At 52.0% G+C, this 20,985-nt stretch overlaps 1 protein-coding gene and 1 non-coding gene across 5 annotated transcripts in view; one reads left to right on the forward strand and one right to left on the reverse strand.

The window, feature by feature from the left end:
• The window catches only part of ATG2B (autophagy related 2B), a 72,810-nt gene extending 60,807 nt beyond the window's left edge, over window positions 1-12,003 (forward strand). For all 4 annotated transcript variants that reach the window (XM_062181672.1, XM_062181673.1, XM_062181674.1 and 1 more), the window contains 8 exons: window positions 1,703-1,781; window positions 2,041-2,245; window positions 4,329-4,398; window positions 4,767-4,849; window positions 5,484-5,605; window positions 5,805-5,959; window positions 6,749-6,898; window positions 10,655-12,003. In XM_062181672.1, the coding sequence (XP_062037656.1) occupies window positions 1,703-1,781; window positions 2,041-2,245; window positions 4,329-4,398; window positions 4,767-4,849; window positions 5,484-5,605; window positions 5,805-5,959; window positions 6,749-6,898; window positions 10,655-10,885 (1,095 nt within the window). In that variant the 3' untranslated portion in view covers window positions 10,886-12,003. The remainder of the gene's footprint in view (window positions 1-1,702; window positions 1,782-2,040; window positions 2,246-4,328; window positions 4,399-4,766; window positions 4,850-5,483; window positions 5,606-5,804; window positions 5,960-6,748; window positions 6,899-10,654) is intronic.
• LOC133751772 (small nucleolar RNA ACA64) lies at window positions 11,263-11,388 on the reverse strand. Its single transcript, XR_009864866.1, has one exon. It is a non-coding gene; the product is annotated as a small nucleolar RNA ACA64 (small nucleolar RNA).
• Window positions 12,004-20,985: the final 8,982 nt, after the last annotated feature.

Raw genomic sequence — 20,985 nt, forward strand, 5'->3', positions numbered from 1 at the left:
CTTCAGCCCAGCGTCCGTCTCCTGTATGCTGTGTAATCTAGGGTTTTCCTCTCTCCCTGCATCATTCATGCTTCTCAGAGCGTGATTGTAGGCAGTCAGATCCTTGTGAATTGTCAGTCCAACTTTTTAAAATTGTGCTTCCAAATATTGTGACTCTGTCACTCACCTCCCCATTGCATTTCAGTACATGGTTAATGTCATATTGATTTAGGAATTTTTTTTTTTATGGAAGGGAAGGCAAAGAATGAAAATGCTCAGCATCTACTTTTTTTGTAAACATTTAAAAAATTTATTTATTTATTTGAAAGAGTTACAAAGAGAGAGAAGGAAAGGCGGGGGGGGGGGGGTCTTCTACCCGCTGGTTCACTCCCCAATTGGCCACAACAGCCGGAGCTGTGCCCATTCGAAGCCATGAGCCAGGAGCTTCTTCTGGGTCTCCCATGTGGGTACAAGGGCCCAAGGAGTTGGGCCGTCTTCTACTGCTTTCCCAGGCCAGAAGCAGAGAGCTGGATTGGAAGTGGAGCAGGCGGGTCTCGAACCGGCGCCCATATGGGATTCCAGCGCTTCAGGCCAGGGCGTTAACCCGCTGCACCACAGCGCCAGCCCCTCAGCATCTAGTTTTTATGTCCTGCAGTCATACTGGACTGAATGAGGTCTGCAGAAATGAAGCCATCAGTGTTGACAACTGTGGCTTGTGTATACAGTAGCAGGTAGTGGCTGCTGTGGCTTGTGTATAGGACAGCAAGACAGCTGCACAGTTTTGTTTGTAATTATGTCATTTCAGAAGAGATCTCACTGCATGGATGATTTTGTTTGTTTTAAATTTCTGAGACATGTCCAGTGAAGGAAATGTGTTTAGGTAGTCCAGCATAGTGGTCCCAGCAGCAGTCATTAAGAACTTTAAGGAACATAAGAGTATCAAATATATGCTAGCTGCTGTTACTAGTGTTAGTAATGTCAGCACAGAAGTTTAGAATGAGAACTGATGTCACGTCGGATTGAGAATGCTTTTTCACAGAAAGCCAAAATGCTAGGTTTAGTTTAGATGTCCATCCCAGCTTTGTAACTTCTCTAGTTTCCAAATGTATTAATTAATTTCCTCTTAGGGTTTTGAGAATTTTTGGAAGAGGAGGGTAGATAAAGAGGGAGGAAGGGGGAGGAAAGGAGAAGGGGGGGGGAGGGAGGGGGAGAGTGAGAGGAAAGGAAGAATACCTGACGCAGAGTAAGGGTTCAGTAAATTACAGCTATATTTGTTTGAATAATGAATAAAATATGAGACCTTAAGACACCTCATTTCTTTTTTATTTTTTAAGGTTTATTTTATTTGAAATGCAGAGTTAGAGGGAGAAAGAGAGAGCAAGCGATCTTACATGTGCTGGTTCACTCCCCAAATGACCACAACAGCCAGAGCTGGGCCAGACTGAAGCCAGGAGCCAGGAGCTTCTTCCGGGTCTCCCATGTGGGTGCAGGAACCCTAGCACTTGGGTCATCTTCTGCTGCTTTCCCAGGCGCATTATCAGGGAACTGGATTGGAAGTGGATCAGCTGGGGCTTGAACCAGTGCCCACGTGGAATGCTGGCACTGCAGCTGGTGGCTTAACCCACTACGCCACAGCACCGGCCCCAGTATTTTATTTTATAGTTTTAGAAGTAGGTTTTTTGTTTTTTTTTTCTTTTAGTTACAATTGCATCTCTTGTTTTAGGATGCCTTATTCTTCCTGAAGGATTTCTTCACAAGTCTCTCTGCAGAAGTGGAGGTTCTCATGACCCCGGACCCGGAAGGTATTAAATATGAGACCCATAGTGTTTGGGTTGGTTTTGATCGTGATGGGGCTTTTTTGAGAATGTCCTTGGAATTTTAATTCCCACTTAGATAAATGTGTTGTTCTGTGTTTACCTTTTTAATTACTGCAAATGTAGTTTATGTAAAAGTAATAATTTAAAAGGTAAAAGCAAATTGCCTTTAAATGGTTGGTTTAATGTAAATGGTTGCATTAAAGAAGCGTAGCTGATTTTTCAGATGTGTGTGTTGCACTTTCAGTTAAAAAGTCTCCTGGAGCTGATGTTACCTGCAGTTTGCCGAGGCATTTGAGTACGTCAAAGGAGCCAGATCTGGTTCTTTCTTCCCCCGAGCCCAAGCAGCCTCCCCTCAGCGACGGTGCCAGCCCCCTGCGAGAGGTTGATGGGGCAGGAGAGGACTTCTCAGCGGAAGAGGCGTCCTCCGGTGGTCAGCCGGTGTTCTTCAGGTGAGTCACTGCTAGCAAGTGAAGTGGCGAAGATTGTTCTGTACCCCGCGCCATGCCTGTGAGGTTCCCTCCGCTTTTCTTCACGAACTTCTAGTGCTTCACGAGGAAGGGGCTGTGCTCTGCACCCCCTCTCCAACAGTCCAGGACTGCTCCTTGCCATCAAGGGCTGTGAAAGAGCAGACGGGGAGAGGAATGAGCCTGGAGGGAGCGCTGAGCGCTGTGTGCGGCCGGCTGTCACCGTGCAGCCGGGGAAGGCGGGGTCACTGAACACACCACAGTCGCGGGCGAGGCCAGGCACAGAAGATTAGGTGGAAAATTCCCATAATCAATAAAGGGCGGGAATGCCAAAGTTGAGGCCTACGGAGAAAAAGAGACAAATGGATTTGTTGTGTTTGGGGGAGGCTGGGAGGAAGGACAGAGAGGGGGAGGAGAGAGAAGATTGGCTGCCTCCCTGGGTTTCTGTGCCGACGCCCAGCGCCCCTGACTTCTCCCACCCCAGGTTTCTGTCCAGGGCCCCCGACTTCTCCCACCCCAGGTTTCTGTCCAGGGTCCCCGACCTCTCCCGCCCTGGGTTTCTGTCCAGGGTCCCCGACCTCTCCCGCCCTGGGTTTCTGTGCCGGCCCGCACTGCCGTCCGGGGTCCCCGACATCTGTCTTTCCCTCTAGGCGCTGAGGTTAGACTGCAGGAAAGTGTTGCCCTGTCTTAGGTGTCTTCTATACTGATGAAAACAGGAAACCAGAGAATGGCAGAGATGCCAGGGCAGGTGATTTCTGGCCGTTGCAAACCTTTCCACTACAGAGAAAGAACCTCTTTTATTATTTCCCTCATTGAGTGTTTAATTTTTAAAATTTTTCTTGTATCTAAATGCCTCTTTTATACTAATTATATAAACCATCAATTTGGTTTTTATAAAGAAAGAAATTTGATAAATGTTTTACTCAAGTAAAAATCCTTTAGGCAACTACTTTTTTTTTTTTTTTTTAATAAGACTATTTAAAATAGCTTTTAAATTTAAATTTCTACTTTGAGAAGCTCCCAGGGGGCCGGGCCCTGAGGTTCCCACCTGAGGGAGCCACTCGTGAGGGCCACCCAGGCCGTGGCCGAGTCGGGGCTAGAACTCAGGTCTTCTGAATCCTGGTGATGCTGGGGTAGCCCCTGCCTCCTCCACAGACATCTGTCCATGCACTCACTGTGTGTGTGCCAGCCCTTGGTCTAGGCACAGTGAACAAAGGCAAGAAGAATTTGAGAGGAGTTAGTTCACAAAGAACTGAACTAGTTTGCTGTATTCGGTGTGCCGTAGACAGCACAGGAAAGGAGGAGGGGTGTGGAGAGGGTGAGAGGTGCTGGGGGTTGAGGGAAGCTTGGCTCCCAGCTTCTCCAGTGCCAGTGTGGATGCGGTGTTTCCATGGAAGGGGGTGTGGACGTGGGTGTAACCACAAATGGGAAGTCTGTGCGAAAAAGCGCATCTCCACTCCGGGTTCCCAGCGTGCAGCTTGGTGAGCATCATCAGTGTGTAGCTGGAATCTCAGCTGGGCGCTGATACCTACGTGTAGGCATTCATTTCCAGAATCCTCACCAAGGTCCCCAGCATGGGCAGCGGTTTTCCAAGTTTGCCAAGGCAGGTGTTGTGGCTCAGGGAGTGGCAGTTTCGACGTCCCCTGCTGCATCCCATGTTCCTGGCGGTGGGGACTTGTGCCCCTCCTTCCCCAGGGAGCTCTCTCCTCTCTGCTTCTGGACAGTGGCTGCATCTTCTCGCCGTTAGTCACGTGTTCTCTGTGAATTACAAATGCCTGTCAGAACACAGTTTTCTGAACGTGAACATTATTTCATAAACTGGGAAAAGGTTTTGTGAGAAAATTTAAACACAGACAGATACACTTTTTAAGGTGATTAATATTGTTTAATTGTATTAAAAGAGGTAGAAATAAGAGACATTCTCCTTTAGTTAGAACCTAAGATATGTACATGATTGAATGATTTTGTTTTTATCATACAATTGAACGAGTTAATTTACATCGACTTAGAACTATTAGTATTTTTATATAAATAATTCCCCTCTTTTTTTTTTTTTTAAAATCCTCAGGGAATTTCGATTCACATCGGAAGTTCCTATTCGGCTTGATTATCATGGCAAACATGTATCCATGGATCAGGTTTGGAATCTTCATACATTTACTCTACAAAATGAGCTCATTTGTTTCTCTGATTTTTTTTTAACTTTGCTATGTCATAGTTTATATATAATACGTGCACACACACATAATGTACATACATACGTATAGATTTGAAATGAATGCAGTTTTTAAATTTAATCGTTTTTAAAGCAAATTAAAATCATTTACTTAACTGACACAAGTAAAATGTGCTATACATTAGATTATATGTATTTTTTCTGCTGTAACTATCTTAAGTACTTTAGTGTCATTGGTGAATATTGCTTTGGACTTTCAAAATAGTGATGATTTTCAGTATTAAATCTCTCTTTATTTTACATATTAACCTGACCGTTTACGTTTTCAAGGGTACACTAGCGGGAATTTTGATTGGCCTGGCTCAGTTGAACTGCTCTGAGCTGAAGCTGAAGAGGCTCTTCTATCGGCATGGGTAAACCGATTCGTTGTTTGAAGCTGTAAGGAAAGGAGCTAGAACTAGTGTGCAGTAAGTTAAAAACTGGGTTTCTTAGCAAGGAAACATAATTTACTGGTTTTCAGTATTGTCTGTAGAGAGCTCGTTTTTAGAGTAGTCTACTGATTAGGGGCAAATTTTTATATGAGGGATTAGGGTATTGTGAAAAGAATAATATTTTTCAAAAGTAGCTATAGTTTAGGGTACTTTTATGAATTTCCTAAAGTTGTTGATTGGCTTCTACACTGAAAAGACCAGAAGTTCACAGGGTAGCGGTTTTCAGTAATAGTGTGTGGCAGTTTATAGACTTGGGTTAATATGATCTCAGAGCTCATTAGATGACTGAACAGACTCATGTATACACCTAATTGATGTGGAAATGATTGACACTGCAACTAGACTTTACTACATATTTTAAGAGAAAGTCAGGTTGAGGAAAATGACTGATTTTTATTTCTTTTTGTTTAAAAATATTAGGTGTTTTTTCAGCTTCTATAATCTTTCTTAGAATTTATAAAATTTCTTTTGTCTTAATAACAAAAAGAAAAACCCAATTTATCTCTGTCTGTGAATCTCTTTCTCTCTTCTGTGTGCTGGTTCCTGCTTGCTCCAGTTTGCTAGGTGTTGACAAGTTGTTCTCATATGCAGTCACTGAGTGGCTTAATGACATTAAGAAGAACCAGTTACCGGGAATCCTGGGAGGTGTGGGGCCTCTGCACTCACTGGTACAGTTAGGTGAGTTTCCTTTTTTATTAACTGAAAGATACTTGTGTTCTCGGTGATTCTAGTAACCTCTGAGTTCACAGGCGCGCCCTCTTTCTAAGCAGCCGCCTGTGCGCTCGCTCTCCCCGCCCTGGGCCTCCGTTTCAGGAGCAGGATTGATGGTAGTGCTCTGCCCTCACACTCACGCTGCCTTCTCTGCTGACTGTTCTAGTGCAAGGCCTAAAGGACTTGGTCTGGCTGCCGATCGAGCAGTACCGGAAGGACGGTCGCATCGTGCGAGGGTTCCAAAGGGGTGCTGCTTCCTTTGGTACCTCCACAGCGATGGCCGCGCTAGAACTCACAAACAGAATGGTTCAGACCATACAGGTATCTTTCCTTAGACTAACTTCCTCTGTTGAAAGAGCCAGTGCACAACGGTTAGGTTATTTTGTTTTTATTTTTTCATTATTTATTACTATTTTAAACATTTATTTATTTATTTAAAAGGCAGAGATCAGAGAGAGAGAGAGATGTTGCATCCCCTGGTTCCCTCCCCTAGTGTCTGCAACAGCTGGGGCTGGGCCAGGCTAAACCCAGGAGCCCAGAACTCCCACCTAGCTGGCAGAGACCCAAACACTTGGGCCATCTTCTGCTGCTTTCCCAGGCACATTAGCAGGAAGCTGGATCGGAAGTAGAGTGGCTGGGACTTGAACCGGCACTCATGGGATGTTGGGGTCGCAGGTGGTGGCTTAACCCAGTGCGCCACTTTGCCAGCCCCTGGGTTTATTTGTAAAACAACACTGTGAAAATATACAAGACATCGGGAGTAGATCTTATTCGATATGCTTGTTTTATTGCTTCAGTATTAAATAATTAGTGGAATAAAGCAGCAGAGGGTGTGTCCAGTTGGCCCGTTTCAGGTAAATTATAACCATCTAGTCAGTGGAGGATTTGCATGAGAAGATCATAGCCATGTTTTAAGAAGCGCTGCACGAGAACAGTGCTAGTTCTGTGGACTGACGGGAGAGAGGGAGGACTGGGTAAATCAGGTCTGAGCTCTCTGGGTGTAGGGGATTGAACTGGACGTTGGTGACCGTGCGAGTCCCTCGGGTCCTCCTCAGTCGCTGCCCACCTCCAGACCCCTCTAATGCAACTCTTACTTCTGACATGTGACAGGCCGCGGCGGAGACTGCGTATGACATGGTGTCTCCTGGGACACTTTCTATCGAGCCCAAGAAGACGAAAAGGTTTCCTCACCACCGCCTGGCCCGCCAGCCGGTAGACCTGCGGGAAGGTGTAGCCAAGGCCTACAGTGTTGTGAAGGAGGTGGGTGAAGACAGGGAGCACAAGCCACAGTGCTTGCAGCCTTGGCCCTCTGTCTTGGAGAGTGGGCGATGGTTCTCGTTGTTCCACAGAAGCCCCGCGGGGGGGGGGGGGGGGGGGCGGGGCTCGCTGTGCCTGGGGCGCACGTGGAGAGTAGTGACCGAGGGAAGCCAGCCCATGCTCACCGTGTAGGTCTTTTTTATTTTGTTTTCTTAAGATTTATTTATTTGAAAGAGTTACAGAGAGGAAGGGAGGGAAGGAGAGAGAGATCGTCCATCTGTTTCACTTCCTGGATGGCCACATCTGCTGGGGCTGGACTGGGCCAGAGCCAGGAGCCGGGAGCTTCACCTGGGCCTCACACATGGGTGCAGGGGCCCAAGCGCTTGGGACATCCTCTGCTGCTTTCCCCAGGCTATTAGCAGGGAGATGGATTGGAAATAGAGCAGCCTGGTCTCAAACCAGCGTCCACATGGAATGCTGGCGTCCCAGGCAGCGGCTTTACCCGCTGCACCACCGTGCTGGCCCCACAGTCTAGGTGTGACTTGTGTTTACACTCTAATCTGTTTGCCTCAGATTTGTTTAAGAAATTGAGCTTTTCAGGTGAGTCACCCACCCCAGGCCCCTCCCAGCCCTTCTCTCGGAATCCTGGGGTGGTACATACTTTTTCTGTACACGTTCTTGTAGTCTTACTATGTGAAGTATGTCTTCCTAAGCAAAACATGCTTGGGTCTGTTTTTTAAAAGTTGCCATCATGGTGTTGTTCTGTACCGTCCTCCACTTCCTTCTTCCCGTCTGTCTGTGTCAGTCGATGCTAGCAGATGTCATGCCGATGGCTGTATGGTATCTCCTTGTGTGGGTATGCCACAGTTCACTCATTTCCTGCCTGTGGACAGAGCCCCTCTCCAACACTGCTGTGGGCCGTGGGCAGTGAGTGCCTCTGTTGTATGCCCAGGAAGCTCCCCAGGCTGGGCTCGGGGGACTGTTGCTGTGGGATCCTCGGCTCGCACTAAGCGATGCTAACTCGCCCTGGCCGTGCTAAGAGGGATCTCCACTCCGTGCTGTTGGGGCTTGCCTGGCTTCGTCTTCCGTGACTTTCATTTTGCTCTGTGTGTCATAAGGAGCTTGGAGGTCGTCTTACTTCCGATTCATGTTTTAGGATTTTATTAAGGAGGTTTTCCCCAGTCGTGGTCTGAGGACAGCAGTCCCTTTGTTGCTCTTGGACCTGACAGAGACAGCCTCTGGTTCCTAGTGTTGGGAAGGCCCCTGAGGTAGGGTCCCAGTGTTAGTAGCTAACTGTGGTACGACTGGGGGTCAGTTTTTTAAAAGAGGTTCAGTGAGGGGAGTAAAGAGAGAGTTCCCAGCAGAGGTCAGCATTGGGTCGTTGTCAGTAGACATGTTAGAAATCAGATAAGCAGACTCGTGCCGGGCTTCAAGGCACAGCGAGATAGAAGCGCTTTGCCGTAGAGCAGCCTGCCTGTGTCTGTATCCCTGGTGGTTTAGAGTAAGTGTGTGTGTCCTTCACAGACTGCCCATGTGCAGGAGCGCTAAGGGTGCGTGATGTTCCCGCGGAGCCCTGAGCAGACAGTGAGGCTCCCCGGGGAGGCGCAGGTGGTGGGGCACGGGTGGGGGCCTGGGTGGCTGATCTGGAGTCCACATTGTCCGTAGGAGGGGGCGGCACAGGGGTGAGGAGAGCAAGTGTGGAGTGAGACGGCAGGATGTGCTTGGTTATACAGAGCCCGTCTGTACTGAAAAAAGATTTCTCTTTGTTTTAGGTGTTAGGAAGCCAAAGATGGAGCACATCTTTCTGTCATGTGTTTCTCAAAGATGCTGGTCAGATGTGGCCCAGACCTGTTTTTGTATGGGCCTTTGAGCTACAAAATGGCTTTTACAATTTTAAAGGATTAGAAAAAGACAAAGAAGAGTATGTGACAGCAACTGGGCCTTCACGGCAAAGATTTGCTGACCTCTGCTTTGTGTAATTCCCTTTGACGGTAGCTGGGTACTTGCAAGGAGTGACCTAGGAATTATTTGTTCAACATTTACAATCCTCCAAGTTGTGTCAGACTCTTTAGATGAATTTTTAAGTTTTAATTATTAAAAAAATTCATTTATTTGAAAGGCAGAGATACAGAGAAAGGCAGGGGGAGAGCGAGAGCGAGAGAGTGAGCGAGCGAGAGCAAGAGAGTGAGCGAGCGAGAGCAAGAGAGTGAGCGAGCGAGAGCAAGAGAGTGAGCGAGCAAGAGCACTTCTGTCCGCTGGCTCGTTCTCCAAATGGCTGCATCACCCAGGCCTGGGTCAGACTGGAGCCAGGAACCAGGAGCTTCTGGGTCTCCACATGGCTGCAGGGCCCACGCACTCTGGCCATCTTCTGCTGTTTTCTCAGGGCAGTTAGCAGGGAGCAGGATCGGAAGTGGAGCAGCCGGGACTCAAACCGGCGCCCACATGGGATGCCCGCACTGCAGGCAGAGGCTTAACCTTCTATGCCTCTTTAGATGAATTGTTTCATTTAATCCCAGTCACCACAGGAGGTGAACAGTGTTTTGATTCCCTGTTTGACTCTGCCAGCTACACTGATAAGGGGTGGAGGTGAGGGTTGAATTTCCTTCTGTTGTCCCCAGACCTGGTGGCGTTACTCCCCCTGCTGTGGTGCTCACTGTTGGTGGGGTCTGGGGGGAGAGGCAGGGGCGGGGGCGATGAAGCAGGGGGATGTGTAAAACACGTGCGGGCCTTTCCCCACTGTGCTCACGTTCTCACCGCTGTCATCTAGCAGTTGTAGAAACAGCACTTAGCTTTTCTGGGCTTGCTTTTTGTGGCCTCATGGTGATTACGGGTTTTCGCCTGTAGCCCTGGGCAGAAAAGCACTGTGCTTTGCTGGCTTTTCAAGGCGATGGCTGGATTCTCTGTGAGGACAAGGGGTCCTCGATGCCCCTGGAGAACCCACGGTTGCTTTGCTCTGTACCCATCGCTGAACCTGCCACGGCAGGTGCCTCACGTGCCCTGGGGCTCTGCACTGCGTGGACGGTAGCGATTCCACAGCCCCGTGGGATGGACCACGGAGCTGTCCTAGCCTTGTGCACTCAGCTTCAGAGCTGTGCCGTCGCGACTGTTCTGTGGCTGTGCTGTTAGAAGGAGATGGAAAATGCTGACGCAGAAGCTTCGTTCCTGATCATTCAGTGACTTTGTGTTCTTTATGTCCCTGCTCTGTGTCCTCAGGATTTTCTACTTAATCCAATACAATGTTCTGTTTAGCTTTGTTATCTTAGTTGAACGTTCCACAATTATCCTTCGTAGTGCATAGCCAGTCATTTAAAACAAATTAAATAATTTTCTAGAGCTCAGTGGATTAAGCTTTCTTGTGTTGAATCAAAGGCGCTGTCCCTGGGTTCTTTTAGTGAGTGCACTTTTTCAGGGGCTTTGTTTTGCTGGGTTTGATTGAACTGGAGCGATGCGTAGAGCCAGGAACACTTCTCGTGTCATTAACCGTCACTGCGAGCTTCCCTGCGTGAAATCGTGGTCTAGCTACGTTTTCCACGCACTAGCATCACAACAAAATACTCAATCATAGTCATTGCCTCTCTCCCTTATAATTAGAATTTTGTCATAAAAACAATTATCCCGTGTAGTCTTAAAAGCAGGGTTTAAACATCTGTTTACAAACAACATAGCCTAGCTGCACTGGAAGTGTGTGTTGCAGGCTAACTGGCCAGTTTTCTGACTGTCGTTTGCTTGCCTCCCTCTGCCTGCCTCCCCCCACTGCAGGGAATCGCCGACACAGCTCAGACCATCTACGAGACGGCGGCTCGGGAACACGAGAGCAGGGGTGTTACTGGTGCCGTGGGCGAAGTCCTGCGCCAGATCCCGCCAGCAGTGGTGAAACCTCTGATCGTTGCCACAGAAGCGACATCAAACGTTCTAGGTGGCATGAGAAACCAGATCCGACCGGATGTGCGGCAGGATGAATCACAGAAGTGGCGCCACGGGGAAGACTGACTCCCAGCGTGACTCCCGGGGAGACCCCGATGTGGCAACGCGCGCGTAGTGCCCCGACGGCAGCTTTAGAGGGACTCATTTCATTTTATTGTGCTCATCTCAGGAACAAAGGCATTTTTTAGTTAAATAATTTAATGTTGAAACAACATGCAGCCAGAAGCTTTGGACGTTGTAGGGCTGGTTTGGTGCCGGCCTGCAGACACGCTCGGTGGCTGGTGTCAAAGGGCCTTGACGTGTTTGCTGCCAAGTTAGTGAAGTGCTTACATCCATTAAAATAGCTGTACTTCCTGTTACAGACCAGATCTCATTGGAAACCTCCTTTTACAGCTCAGAAACATTGTGGAGCACTTTTTTTGGGGGGGGGGGGGGGGCGGGGCACCTGTCGGGTCCAGGTCTCACCTCCCCACACCAAAGCAGTGGGAGGTGAGCTGCGGCCCCTGGTGGCTCTAGGCACAGAATCTCACCCGCGGCCATCGCCAAGGCCGGGGTGATTTTCAACCAACACTGTTGGAGAGCACTCTTAAAACACTATAGGTAGAGCTCTGGGGAGTTTTGCTCATGGTTTAAGAAGAGTCACAGCCTCAACAGTTCCTTCAGAAAGAGAGACAAAGCCCCAGGGGAGCAGAGCGCATAGGATTGTCAGAAATGCCGGCGAGAAGACGTGCCCGCTCGGTCGGAGTCCGCGTCCGTGCACTTAGAGCGGCGGCGCTCCTGTTGGCTCAGCCCTGCCGTTCTGCTGTTGCACTTTATCCTGTGTGTGTGTGTGAGGTTCCCGCAAGTCACGTGCACTGTACTTTATGTCATTGACAAACTTACCTTGCAGCATAAAGACGAGTGGACGCGGCTCGAGGTGACCTAAGTGGAACAGCTTCCCCCGCGTGTGTTCCGTCATGGCCCGGGGCCCACGTAATTGTGTATACGTTCAACTTAAAGCAAGTGAGCGCAAGCTTGTTAGGAATGTGTGGAACGGGAGATGAGAAGTGGTTTGTACTCTTTTAAAATGAAATAAAAATCCTCCAGCTATGCCCTAGTCAGCTATTTCACAGTACCATTTTTACTTGGTTAACAATGTACATTTTGATAACCTGTCAGGAATGAATAAAGTATTTTTATTTAAAGGTGAACTTGTTCTATGCTTCCCTGAGTGTTTTGCTTTTCTTAGAGCACGTGCATGGATGCAACCCTGTGATTGGCCCCAAGATACTGGGGAACACTTTCTCAAAGCTGATCTTGGTCAGCGTCACCGAGGAGCGGGAAGGGTGGCTCCCCGTGTGGCCGAAGGCTGATGTGCAGCCGGGAGCAGGAAACTGGTGCTTGCCCCCTCGTGCGGCCGTTCCTGAAGTGCGTGCTTCTCGGGATGGGGCCAGGGGGTTGGCATTGACCTAAATTTAGATTTCAGAACTGCATTTAGAAAATGAAGTTAAATCTGTTTTATTCTCTAAATGTTCTAAGCAAGAAAGTAATGTAAACCAAAAATCCAAAGCTTTCGAATTTAGAAAAATAGTTCCATATTATGGTCAATTTCCCTCTTCCTCAGGAGTCCTGGACGCGTTGGTCACTGCCATCTGCTCCTGGCACGGGTTCTGCCCACCTGCCCTCTGGGTACCACATGCGGTGTGTGTGTGACCTGCTAGGATCAGTCAGACCGAAAACCCCTCGATCAGGATCCCCAAATATCCTTTCCATAGTTAGATACCGGGAGGAATCAGTATCCTTTCCTTTGCACTCGGAGTTGCAGATGGAACCTTCCTTTAATAAATTAAGCTTATGAATCCCGTTTAGACACGTAATCTTCAAGACGTGATCACGGTTCCTTCTCCTGCGCCCGCTGACGGTGGGGTCGTCTGGGACTGTGTCTCAGAGGTGGTCTGCAGGCGCACCTCCCTGCCAGCGTAGCTCACTTGCACCTGTCTGTACTTGAACACTTCTACACAGTTTTTTCCTTTTTTAAAAGTGTCTTTTCTGACGTCGGCGTCGGGTGACAACAAAGAGTGATCTGTGGTTTACCAAGAGGATGATCTGGCCGAGATGTTTAATCTGTGTGAGCCCCAGTGCCCGTAGAGGCTGTGCGTGCACCTGTGGCTGATGGCACGTGACGTGGTGCTTGGTGCCACGTCCCAGGCCTGCGGCACTTTAGGCTGGCGGGCTCCTTGAGGCCTGTGGGCTCCCGGAGTGATGGATATTGTTTGTGGACGGCCACAGTGCCTGCGTGGCAGGAGTCGCATGTGGTACTTCTGACTGCAGCAGGCTGCACGTGTCCACGCAGGCCGAATCCTCAGTTTCTCCCCCTAGGAGTCCAAGTCAGAAGCTTGATGAAGACCTGGTGTGTTTCAGAACCCCACAGGGTTATCAACACGCTCAGACCACCCCACATCACAAACAAAGGTCGCAGAGACCGGGGCTTCTTCCTCTTGGTTGGGGACCACTGATGTCCCTCGTCTGTCCCCAGATTGCTGTTAGAAGTAAAATGCCCGCTGATATTTGCCTTTTAGTAGAGAGAGAACATGTTTCTTCTAAGCGTCGAAACAGTAGACTTTCATTTTAATTAAGTGTGGATACAATTTGGGGTCCTCTTAAATACATACATGCATCTGGCATCAGTATTGTAATGCAGAATTTAGGAAAAAAAAATCTTTCCAAGTAAGCAGTGTGCCTAAGGTGGTGAACTACCACCCCCTGCTGCTCCCGCGTCCTGCTGCGTGCTAGATGCCTGTGCAGTGTTTCTGGCTTTCAGGGAATTGTGTGCTTCCGAACCTCCTCCTCTAAAAACTGTCCTGTGGGTTGGATGCCTTTGCTCAGTCTCAGAAAAGCCAGGTCCCCTCACCAACGTGGAAGCTGGCCGGCAGGGGGGTCGTAGTGAGGACTTCAAAGACCACACTTGCACTGAAAGCTCTCGGGATCGGCTGTTCTCTCAGTGTTGAGCTGTGTGTATGCAAATAGCTGTGCAACCTATGCTTCGCCTGGTTTCCCACACCTGCATCGAGCGTGATTTCTCATCCCCAGACCTGGCAGCTTCCCATCCTCTGAGCGAATGCCGGCCAGGCTGTTCGCACACCTCGGGAGCAAGAACCATGCAGTACAATGATGTACATGTGGGTCTGCAGGTGCATCAAGTGGCCCTGCCAATATCATTGGTTCCAAGATAAAAAAATTTTTTTGAATCTGAGGTTAAAGGGAACATTATTTGCATAGTATATAGACATTGAGGGGCAGAAAAAAAAATTTCTTTTGGCTACTAGAAGACAGTCACTTTTCATCCAGGCACATTGTAGTGCTCTAACACCAACATTTTTATCTCAACACTTTCAGAATCGCACACGGCACAGTGCTCCCTTTCCTGGTGAGGACAGGCCCCGCTGTAAGTCAGTTGAATTCCGAAGTCTTGTCTTTGTTGCAGGGAAGTCTGTAGGTCAGAGCTAGAGAAAGCGTTCCCACTCGCTTCCGCGGCAGGCTTCTTTGGAGATGAGAAGTTAGAGGGTCAGCAGTCGTGTTTTGAAATGCCAGCCGTGGTGGTCCGCATAGGTGCCGGAGGTGCGGTTTGGCTTCCTGGGATGGCGGGCTCCTCGGCCTCAAGCCTCCTGCCTTGCAGCCTGCAGAGTGCTGCCTGCTGTCCACGCGGTGTCACTGGCCCCGTCTGTCCCCAGTGCCCGTCCGCGTGCTGTTTGTGCCTGTGAAGTAGCAGTTCCGGTTGCCAGCTGGTTGTGTCTTCTGTGACCTCTGGTCGCACGGCGCTGTCTGCGTTTTCATTGAGAAATCTGGTTGTGCCAAGTTCAGCTTTCGTGCTGGCCCGTCCTGACCGCAGCTGAGAAAAGCGACATTATGTGCAGTCCCGCCTGTGGTCGCCGAGTTTCCCGTTTGCTCATTCTGGGGACCGTGGCCGTGAATATGTTGAGTACTGATGCTGTGCGAGCATTTTTGTGGAAATGTAACTTGTTAGTGACTGTTGAAATTGTTATGAAATTGACTATTCATGAAGGGAATTGAAATATTTACTTTTTTAAAGATTTATTCATTTTAAAGTCAAAGTTACACAGAGAGAGGAGAGGCAGAGAGAGACAGAGAGGTCTTCCATCTGCTGGTTCACTCCCCAATTGGCTGCAACGGCCGGAGCTGCGCCGATCCGAAGCCAGGAGCCAGGAGCTTCTTCTGGGTCTCCCACGAGGGTGCAGCCGGCACTCATGTGGGATGCCGGCACTGCAGGCCAGGGCGTTAAGCTGCTGCGTTAGAGCACCAGCCCCAAAATGTTTACTCTTTAGACTCAACTGTCAGTGGCGAGAGCCGGTCCCAGAGCCTGCAGGGAACACTGGGAAGGGGGTGGGCAGGGCTGTGATGCACCTGCTGCTGGGAAGCCATGCTCCTATGATGCTGCCGTCTGTTTCCTTTTTAAGAAGATTCGTCATTTGAAAGGCAGAGCGAGCCGGAGAGAGAGAGACAGAGAGAGAGTTGGTTTCCATCCTCTGTCTCACTCCCCAGAATGCCCAGGCCCGGGCCAGGCTGAACCCAGGAGCCAGGAACTCCACTCAGGTCCCCCACACGAGTGGCAGGGACTGAAGTACTGGGACATCACCCAGGTGCATTAGCAGGGCACTGAGTGGGAAGTGGAGGAGGCGGGACTCAAACCAGCACTCCCATGTGCCAAGCCACAGCCTGACCCACGGTGCCACGACACCTGCCCCAGGGCTGAGAGCAAACCTCGCGTCTCCGTCGTCAGGTAGGTAGGGTGCACAGCCTTAACCTTCCCACGCCCCCTTGTGCGCAGGAACCATCAGTGTCTCTCCTACAAGGCGGCACAGTGGCAGGAGCCTTGTGTCGTTTGGTCTCGAGGCCCTGGGTAAATCCCGGGCGAATCCTCCTCTACTGGGAGGAGTGTTTCTGCTTGGAAGAGGCTTACAGGAGAGATTTAGCTTGAAAACAGATGTCACCGTGCTCCGGCTCCTGCCCTGCCTGCTGCAGGCCTGGGAGCAGGGTTAGAGCCACCCGGGGGGCATCTCCTTTTAGATGCGGAAGCTCAGGACCCCCCCAGTGCACATCACAGTCTGAGGCTGGGGGTGAATTATCAGTCCCTCCGCCTCAGCCCCTGACATGGGCGGGGTGGGGGGGAGAGCCTGTTCCCTGGAGCCTGCTGCCTCGGCCTGCCACGTGCCAGGAGAACCTGCCCTCTCCCCACTGTGAAACCGGAGATGGCTCCAGCCGTGGCCAGATGTCCCCTGGGATGCAAAGGCCCTGGCAGAAGCCGCGGGGTTCTGTGATCAGATGACACTTATCTGTGCACTCAGGTGCTTTTCTCCGAGAGCACACTGTGTTCCACTGAGTGTGGAAACAGTGTGAAGCCGGGCGTGGGAGGTGGACTCTGGACGCCAGAGATCCTTTCTCATGGTCTGGGGGCTTAGCCCCAGCCCCAGCCATGTCCTCTGCCTGCGGCGCCAGCATCCCATATGGGCACCGGTTCTCGTCCCAGTTGCTCCTCTTCCCATCCAGCTCTCTACTGTGGCCTGAGAAAGCAGTAGAAGATGGCCCAAGTCCTTGGGCCCCTGCACCCATGTGGGAGACCCAGAAGAAGCTCCTGGCTTTGGATCAGCTCAGCTCTGGCCATTGCAGCCATTTGGGGAGTGAACCAGTGGATGGAAGACCTTTCTCTGTCTCTCCTTCTCACTGTAACTACCTCTCAAAACAAAAATAAAATCTTTAAAAAATAATAAAATCAGAAGTCCAACATTAATGCTGAATTTATCCTCCCTGACCACTGCTCCGCAAGTGCCCACTGGCTCCGCTTGGCCAGGACCTGGGAGAGAAGGGCCAGGCCTCGTGTCTGCCCACATCCTATCAGAGCCGTCTCCTGGCCACCACAGGCTGAAGGGAACCCGGGCAGTGTAGCCCTGTGGGCGGTGTAGCCCCGTGGCGGCCCCGGAAGGAAGGAAGTCGGCCGAGGAGCCCCGGGCCTGGGGGCCGACCTCTGCCACCTGCAGCTCACGACCAGCGGTATAGGATTTGAATCCAGCCGCCTCTGACTGCAGAGCCACGTCCTGCCGCACTCGGAGTCACCGACAGCTGTGCACCAGGAGAGTTTGCTGTTGCCGTGGAAGGGCGTTGTTGTTCTGTTTCTCCTCCTGGTTTATCTGTTTATGTTCCTGAAAGCTACCACCCGGGAGCAGAGAAGTTGCACTGAGCAGACTTGTGGGCGAGGCCGCAGGTGGGACGAAGCAGCGGCTCCCGGAACTTGTCTTGCGGCAGAGCCGCTGGGGGACCTCCTACAGCCTCCGAAGCCCAGTCCATGCCCGGGACCAAGGAAAGCATGGGCCCTGCAGGGGGCTGACAGCTCCTGGTGCCTGGGGTAGGCACACAAGCCTGGGAAGCACCCGTGCCCTGGCCGAGAAGTGCAGGCCTGCTGCCGGTGAGCTGTGTGGCTTCGGGAAGTTACTTAACCTCTCTGCATTCCAGTTCCCTCTACAAAACAGGTCATAGGGCTGCTCTGAGGATGAAACATTATTTATTTATTTTCATTTATTTTGAAAGACAAAGAGAGGAAGACAGAGCACCCATCCACTGTTCACGCCCCAAATACCCGCAACAGCCAGGACTGAGCCAGACCAAGGCTGGGAGCCCAGAACTCAATCCAGGGTCTCCCCACCCGGGGTGGCAGGGACCTAAGTCCTTGGACCACTACTTGCTGCCCCCCGGGGTGTGTATCAGCAGGAAGCCGGAGACAGGAGCAGGGCAGGGCTCGAACCCGGCACTCTGATACGGGATGTGTCAGCCACTGTGGCTGGCACCTTGTTACCACGGCTTATGAGTTTAATATGCAGAATACTTGAGACGGCATCTGATCACGGAGCTGAAGTGCTGGGGACGAAAGGCGCGATCTGCGCGCCCCGGGAGCACAGAACCCAGTGGGCCGACGTTAGGCACAGCGCTCGGCCCGGCCGATGGTTCCTTACAAACATAGGCAGATTTGTTTGGCTCCTGAGACGGCTTGCATCGCGTTTCGTGAGGCTGAGGAAGGAGCCCTCACCACTCAGACCAGCTTGAGAACTGGAAGTCCGGGACCCGGAGGCCTCAGCGTGTCCACACCATGGCCATATGGACGGGCGTCAAACGTGGGTGCAGCCTTGGGGCAGCTGGGGGAGCTGGGTCCTCCTGCGCCTGGCGTTCAGGACTCCTACAGGGAAAGCTGGTGGAGGGGTGCGTCTTGGGGGGTCACTGGGAAATAACATTCAGAGAGGCGTTAGGGGCAAAGTCTTCAGGGCTTCGAGATGTTTGTAAAAACCGCAAGCCCGCTGGCAGCACATCTCACGCTGAGAATCGCCAGGGCTGCCGGAGAGGGCAGAACGCCCTTCTCGGTTTGGGCCCCACTGAGGGACAGAAAGCGTGGCTGCTCCGTGCAAAGCACCAGCTTGGCTTCCAAAACCCTCCCGCGGGCATCTGAACAAAGATTTGCTTCAGTTATTTGAAAGACAGAGGGAGAGCGAGCGAGCGAGAGAGCGCGCTTCCTTCCACAGGGGCCCATCTGCTGCGGCTTTCCCAGGCACATGAGCAGGAGCTGGAGCGGAAGTGGAGCAGCTGGGACTCCCCTGGGACACCCGTGTCGCAGGCAGCAGCTGAACCCACTGCGACACAACGCCGGCTCCTAACGCGCGTTTGTCAGCCCAGATGCGGCCCAAGTGCCTTCCGCGGTGGAGACTCCCAGGCAGCCTGTCCGGGGCGCCCTCTGCAGTTAGCACAAGGCCCGGAAAACACCACTCTCGGGCCTCTGCGGTTTTTCAACACGCCACCAAGTGTTAGCATCCCACTGTCAGAAATCCTCGTCCCGCTTATAATAAACATTTTGAAGCCCAAAGAAACACCTCCCTGTGTTCCCCATTATCCCGGGGATAAGCCAGTCCCAGGGGAGACGTGTCAGAGACCCGTGACACCCACTGAACCTCTGGTGGCCGTTGCTAGCCGGCTGCACACAGCGCCTGCACCTGCAGGCTTGCTCATCTTCACGGCTGGCCATTTTCAAAGAAATTGCCTTGAGGAGATCTTTCGGTGACCCTAATCAAGGGGAGTCACTGCCCCGTCATGTTCTGGAAGCAGGGGTAACAGAGGGGTCATCCCTGTCCTGGGGGTTTGCTTTGACATCATGCACAGGGACAAGTGTCGCGGGACCGCAGGTGAAGCCGTGGCCCGTGACGCTGGCATCCCATATGACTGCTGCTTGGAGTTCCAGCTGCTCACTAATGGCTGGGAAACCAGCGGAAGACGGCACGACAAGCAGCCCGTGCCACCCATGGAGACCTGGATGGAGTGGCAGGCTCCCGGTTTTGGCCTGGCCTAGCCCTGGCCATTGCAACCATTTGGGGAGTGAATCGGCAGACATAAACTCTCTCTTTCTGTGTCTCTCCCTTTCTCTCTGTCACTCGTCTTGCAAACAAACAAACAAACAAACAAATCTTTTTGAAAAGAAAACGTGTGCAGAGCCTATTTCCGGGAAAGCGCAGTCTGCCATCGGTGCCAGCAGAGGGCGCCCGCTCCCTCCCAGCGGGACTTGGTTTGGCACTGGCCCCCTGCGAGCCAGGCGCCTTCTCCAAGCCCGCACGCATTCTCACCCCGCGCTCGGGGAGAAGGCTCTGGAAAAATCCCAGCCGTCCTCTCTGATGGGTTGTCTGTCAGCTTCCTCTGAGTCGGACACCGCTTACATGGAGAATAGGAGTGTCACGATCAGCGTCTCTGAATCCCGGGGGGCCACAGAGCGCAGAGCCGTCCCAGCCACACAGGCTGCTAAGGCACTAAGGGAGCCTGAGGTGACCGCGCCAAGCTCGTCCGTGCTGGGGCCCCTGTGGGCTGTGACGGTGGGAGAGACGCCGAGGCAGCGTCTCTCTGGGGGTTTCTACTCCCAGGGCTGGGAGTAGAGGAGGCGAACGAGGCACCCGCCGGGGGCACGAAATTTAAGGAGCAGAGGACAGACCCAGTAGCCAAGATAGACAATTTAATGCAGCGTGTTTAAAATTTTATTTATTTCTACTCCCCAAATGCCTGCAACATTCCGGGCTGGGCCAGGTCCCGTTCGGCAGCCTGGTCTCCCATTGGATGGTGGGGACCCAGCTATGGAGCTGCCACCTGCTGCCCCGAGGCATGTAGCCTGGTCTCCCATTGGATGGTGGGGACCCAGCTATGGAGCTGCCACCTGCTGCCCCGAGGCGTGCAGCCTGGTCTCCCATTGGATGGCGGGGACCCAGCTATGGAGCTGCCACCTGCTGCCCCGAGGCGTGCAGCCTGGTCTCCCATTGGATGGCGGGGACCCAGCTATGGAACTGCCACCTGCTGCCCCGAGGCGTGCGTTAGCAGGGAGCTGGAAAGGGAGGCAGGGCCGGCCCTGCCGCCCCATGCGGGATGTAGTCCCCATCAGTGGTTTAACCACCGCCAATCTCCTGCCTCCAATGCAGTGTTGTTGTTGTTGTTGTTTTTAATTTAAGATGTGTTGATTCATTTGAAAGGCAGAGTGATGCGGGAGGAGTTAGGCTGAATCCAGGAGCCAGGAACTCCATCCAGGGCTCCCACGTGGGTGGCAGGGGCCTGAGCACTTGGGCCGTTATCCACTGCTGGCCCAGGGGCATTGCCAGGAAACTGGATCGGGAGTGGGATAGCCGGGGCTCAAACCAGGCCCTTTGATCTGGGATACAAGTGTCCCGAGTGACAACGTAACCGCTGTGGCAAACGCCTGCCCCACGTAGGCCCTCCTGACCCATGGGGTGGCCCCATGGGGAGGCCCTCATTGGACACAGGCTGAGCCAGGGGTCCCAGAAAGCTAAGGGAGAATCCAGAGTCTGGAGAAAGGGCCCGGGTGTGGAGAAAGGGCCGGGACGCTGGAGCCGGGAACGGTGCTGGCTGGAGCTGGGGCGGGGAGCGGCGCTTCCCTGGACGGCTTCCCACCTGCTCCTCGGCCAGCTCGTGACTCAGCCCCGGAGAACAAGAGCATGCCTGTGGCTGTTGCGACATCTGGGAGTTTTCTGGGCTGCGATGTGGATGGCTCGGTCCCTATCGTGACCCGGGTGATGGATGGGCCTGAGGGGGAGGAGGAGAGCCCACTTCCTTCCCGCCGGTGGGGGGGGGGGGGCAGCAGA

Source organism: Lepus europaeus, chromosome 22 (genome assembly GCF_033115175.1).
Source record: "Lepus europaeus isolate LE1 chromosome 22, mLepTim1.pri, whole genome shotgun sequence".
NCBI classification, from domain to species: domain Eukaryota; kingdom Metazoa; phylum Chordata; class Mammalia; order Lagomorpha; family Leporidae; genus Lepus; species Lepus europaeus.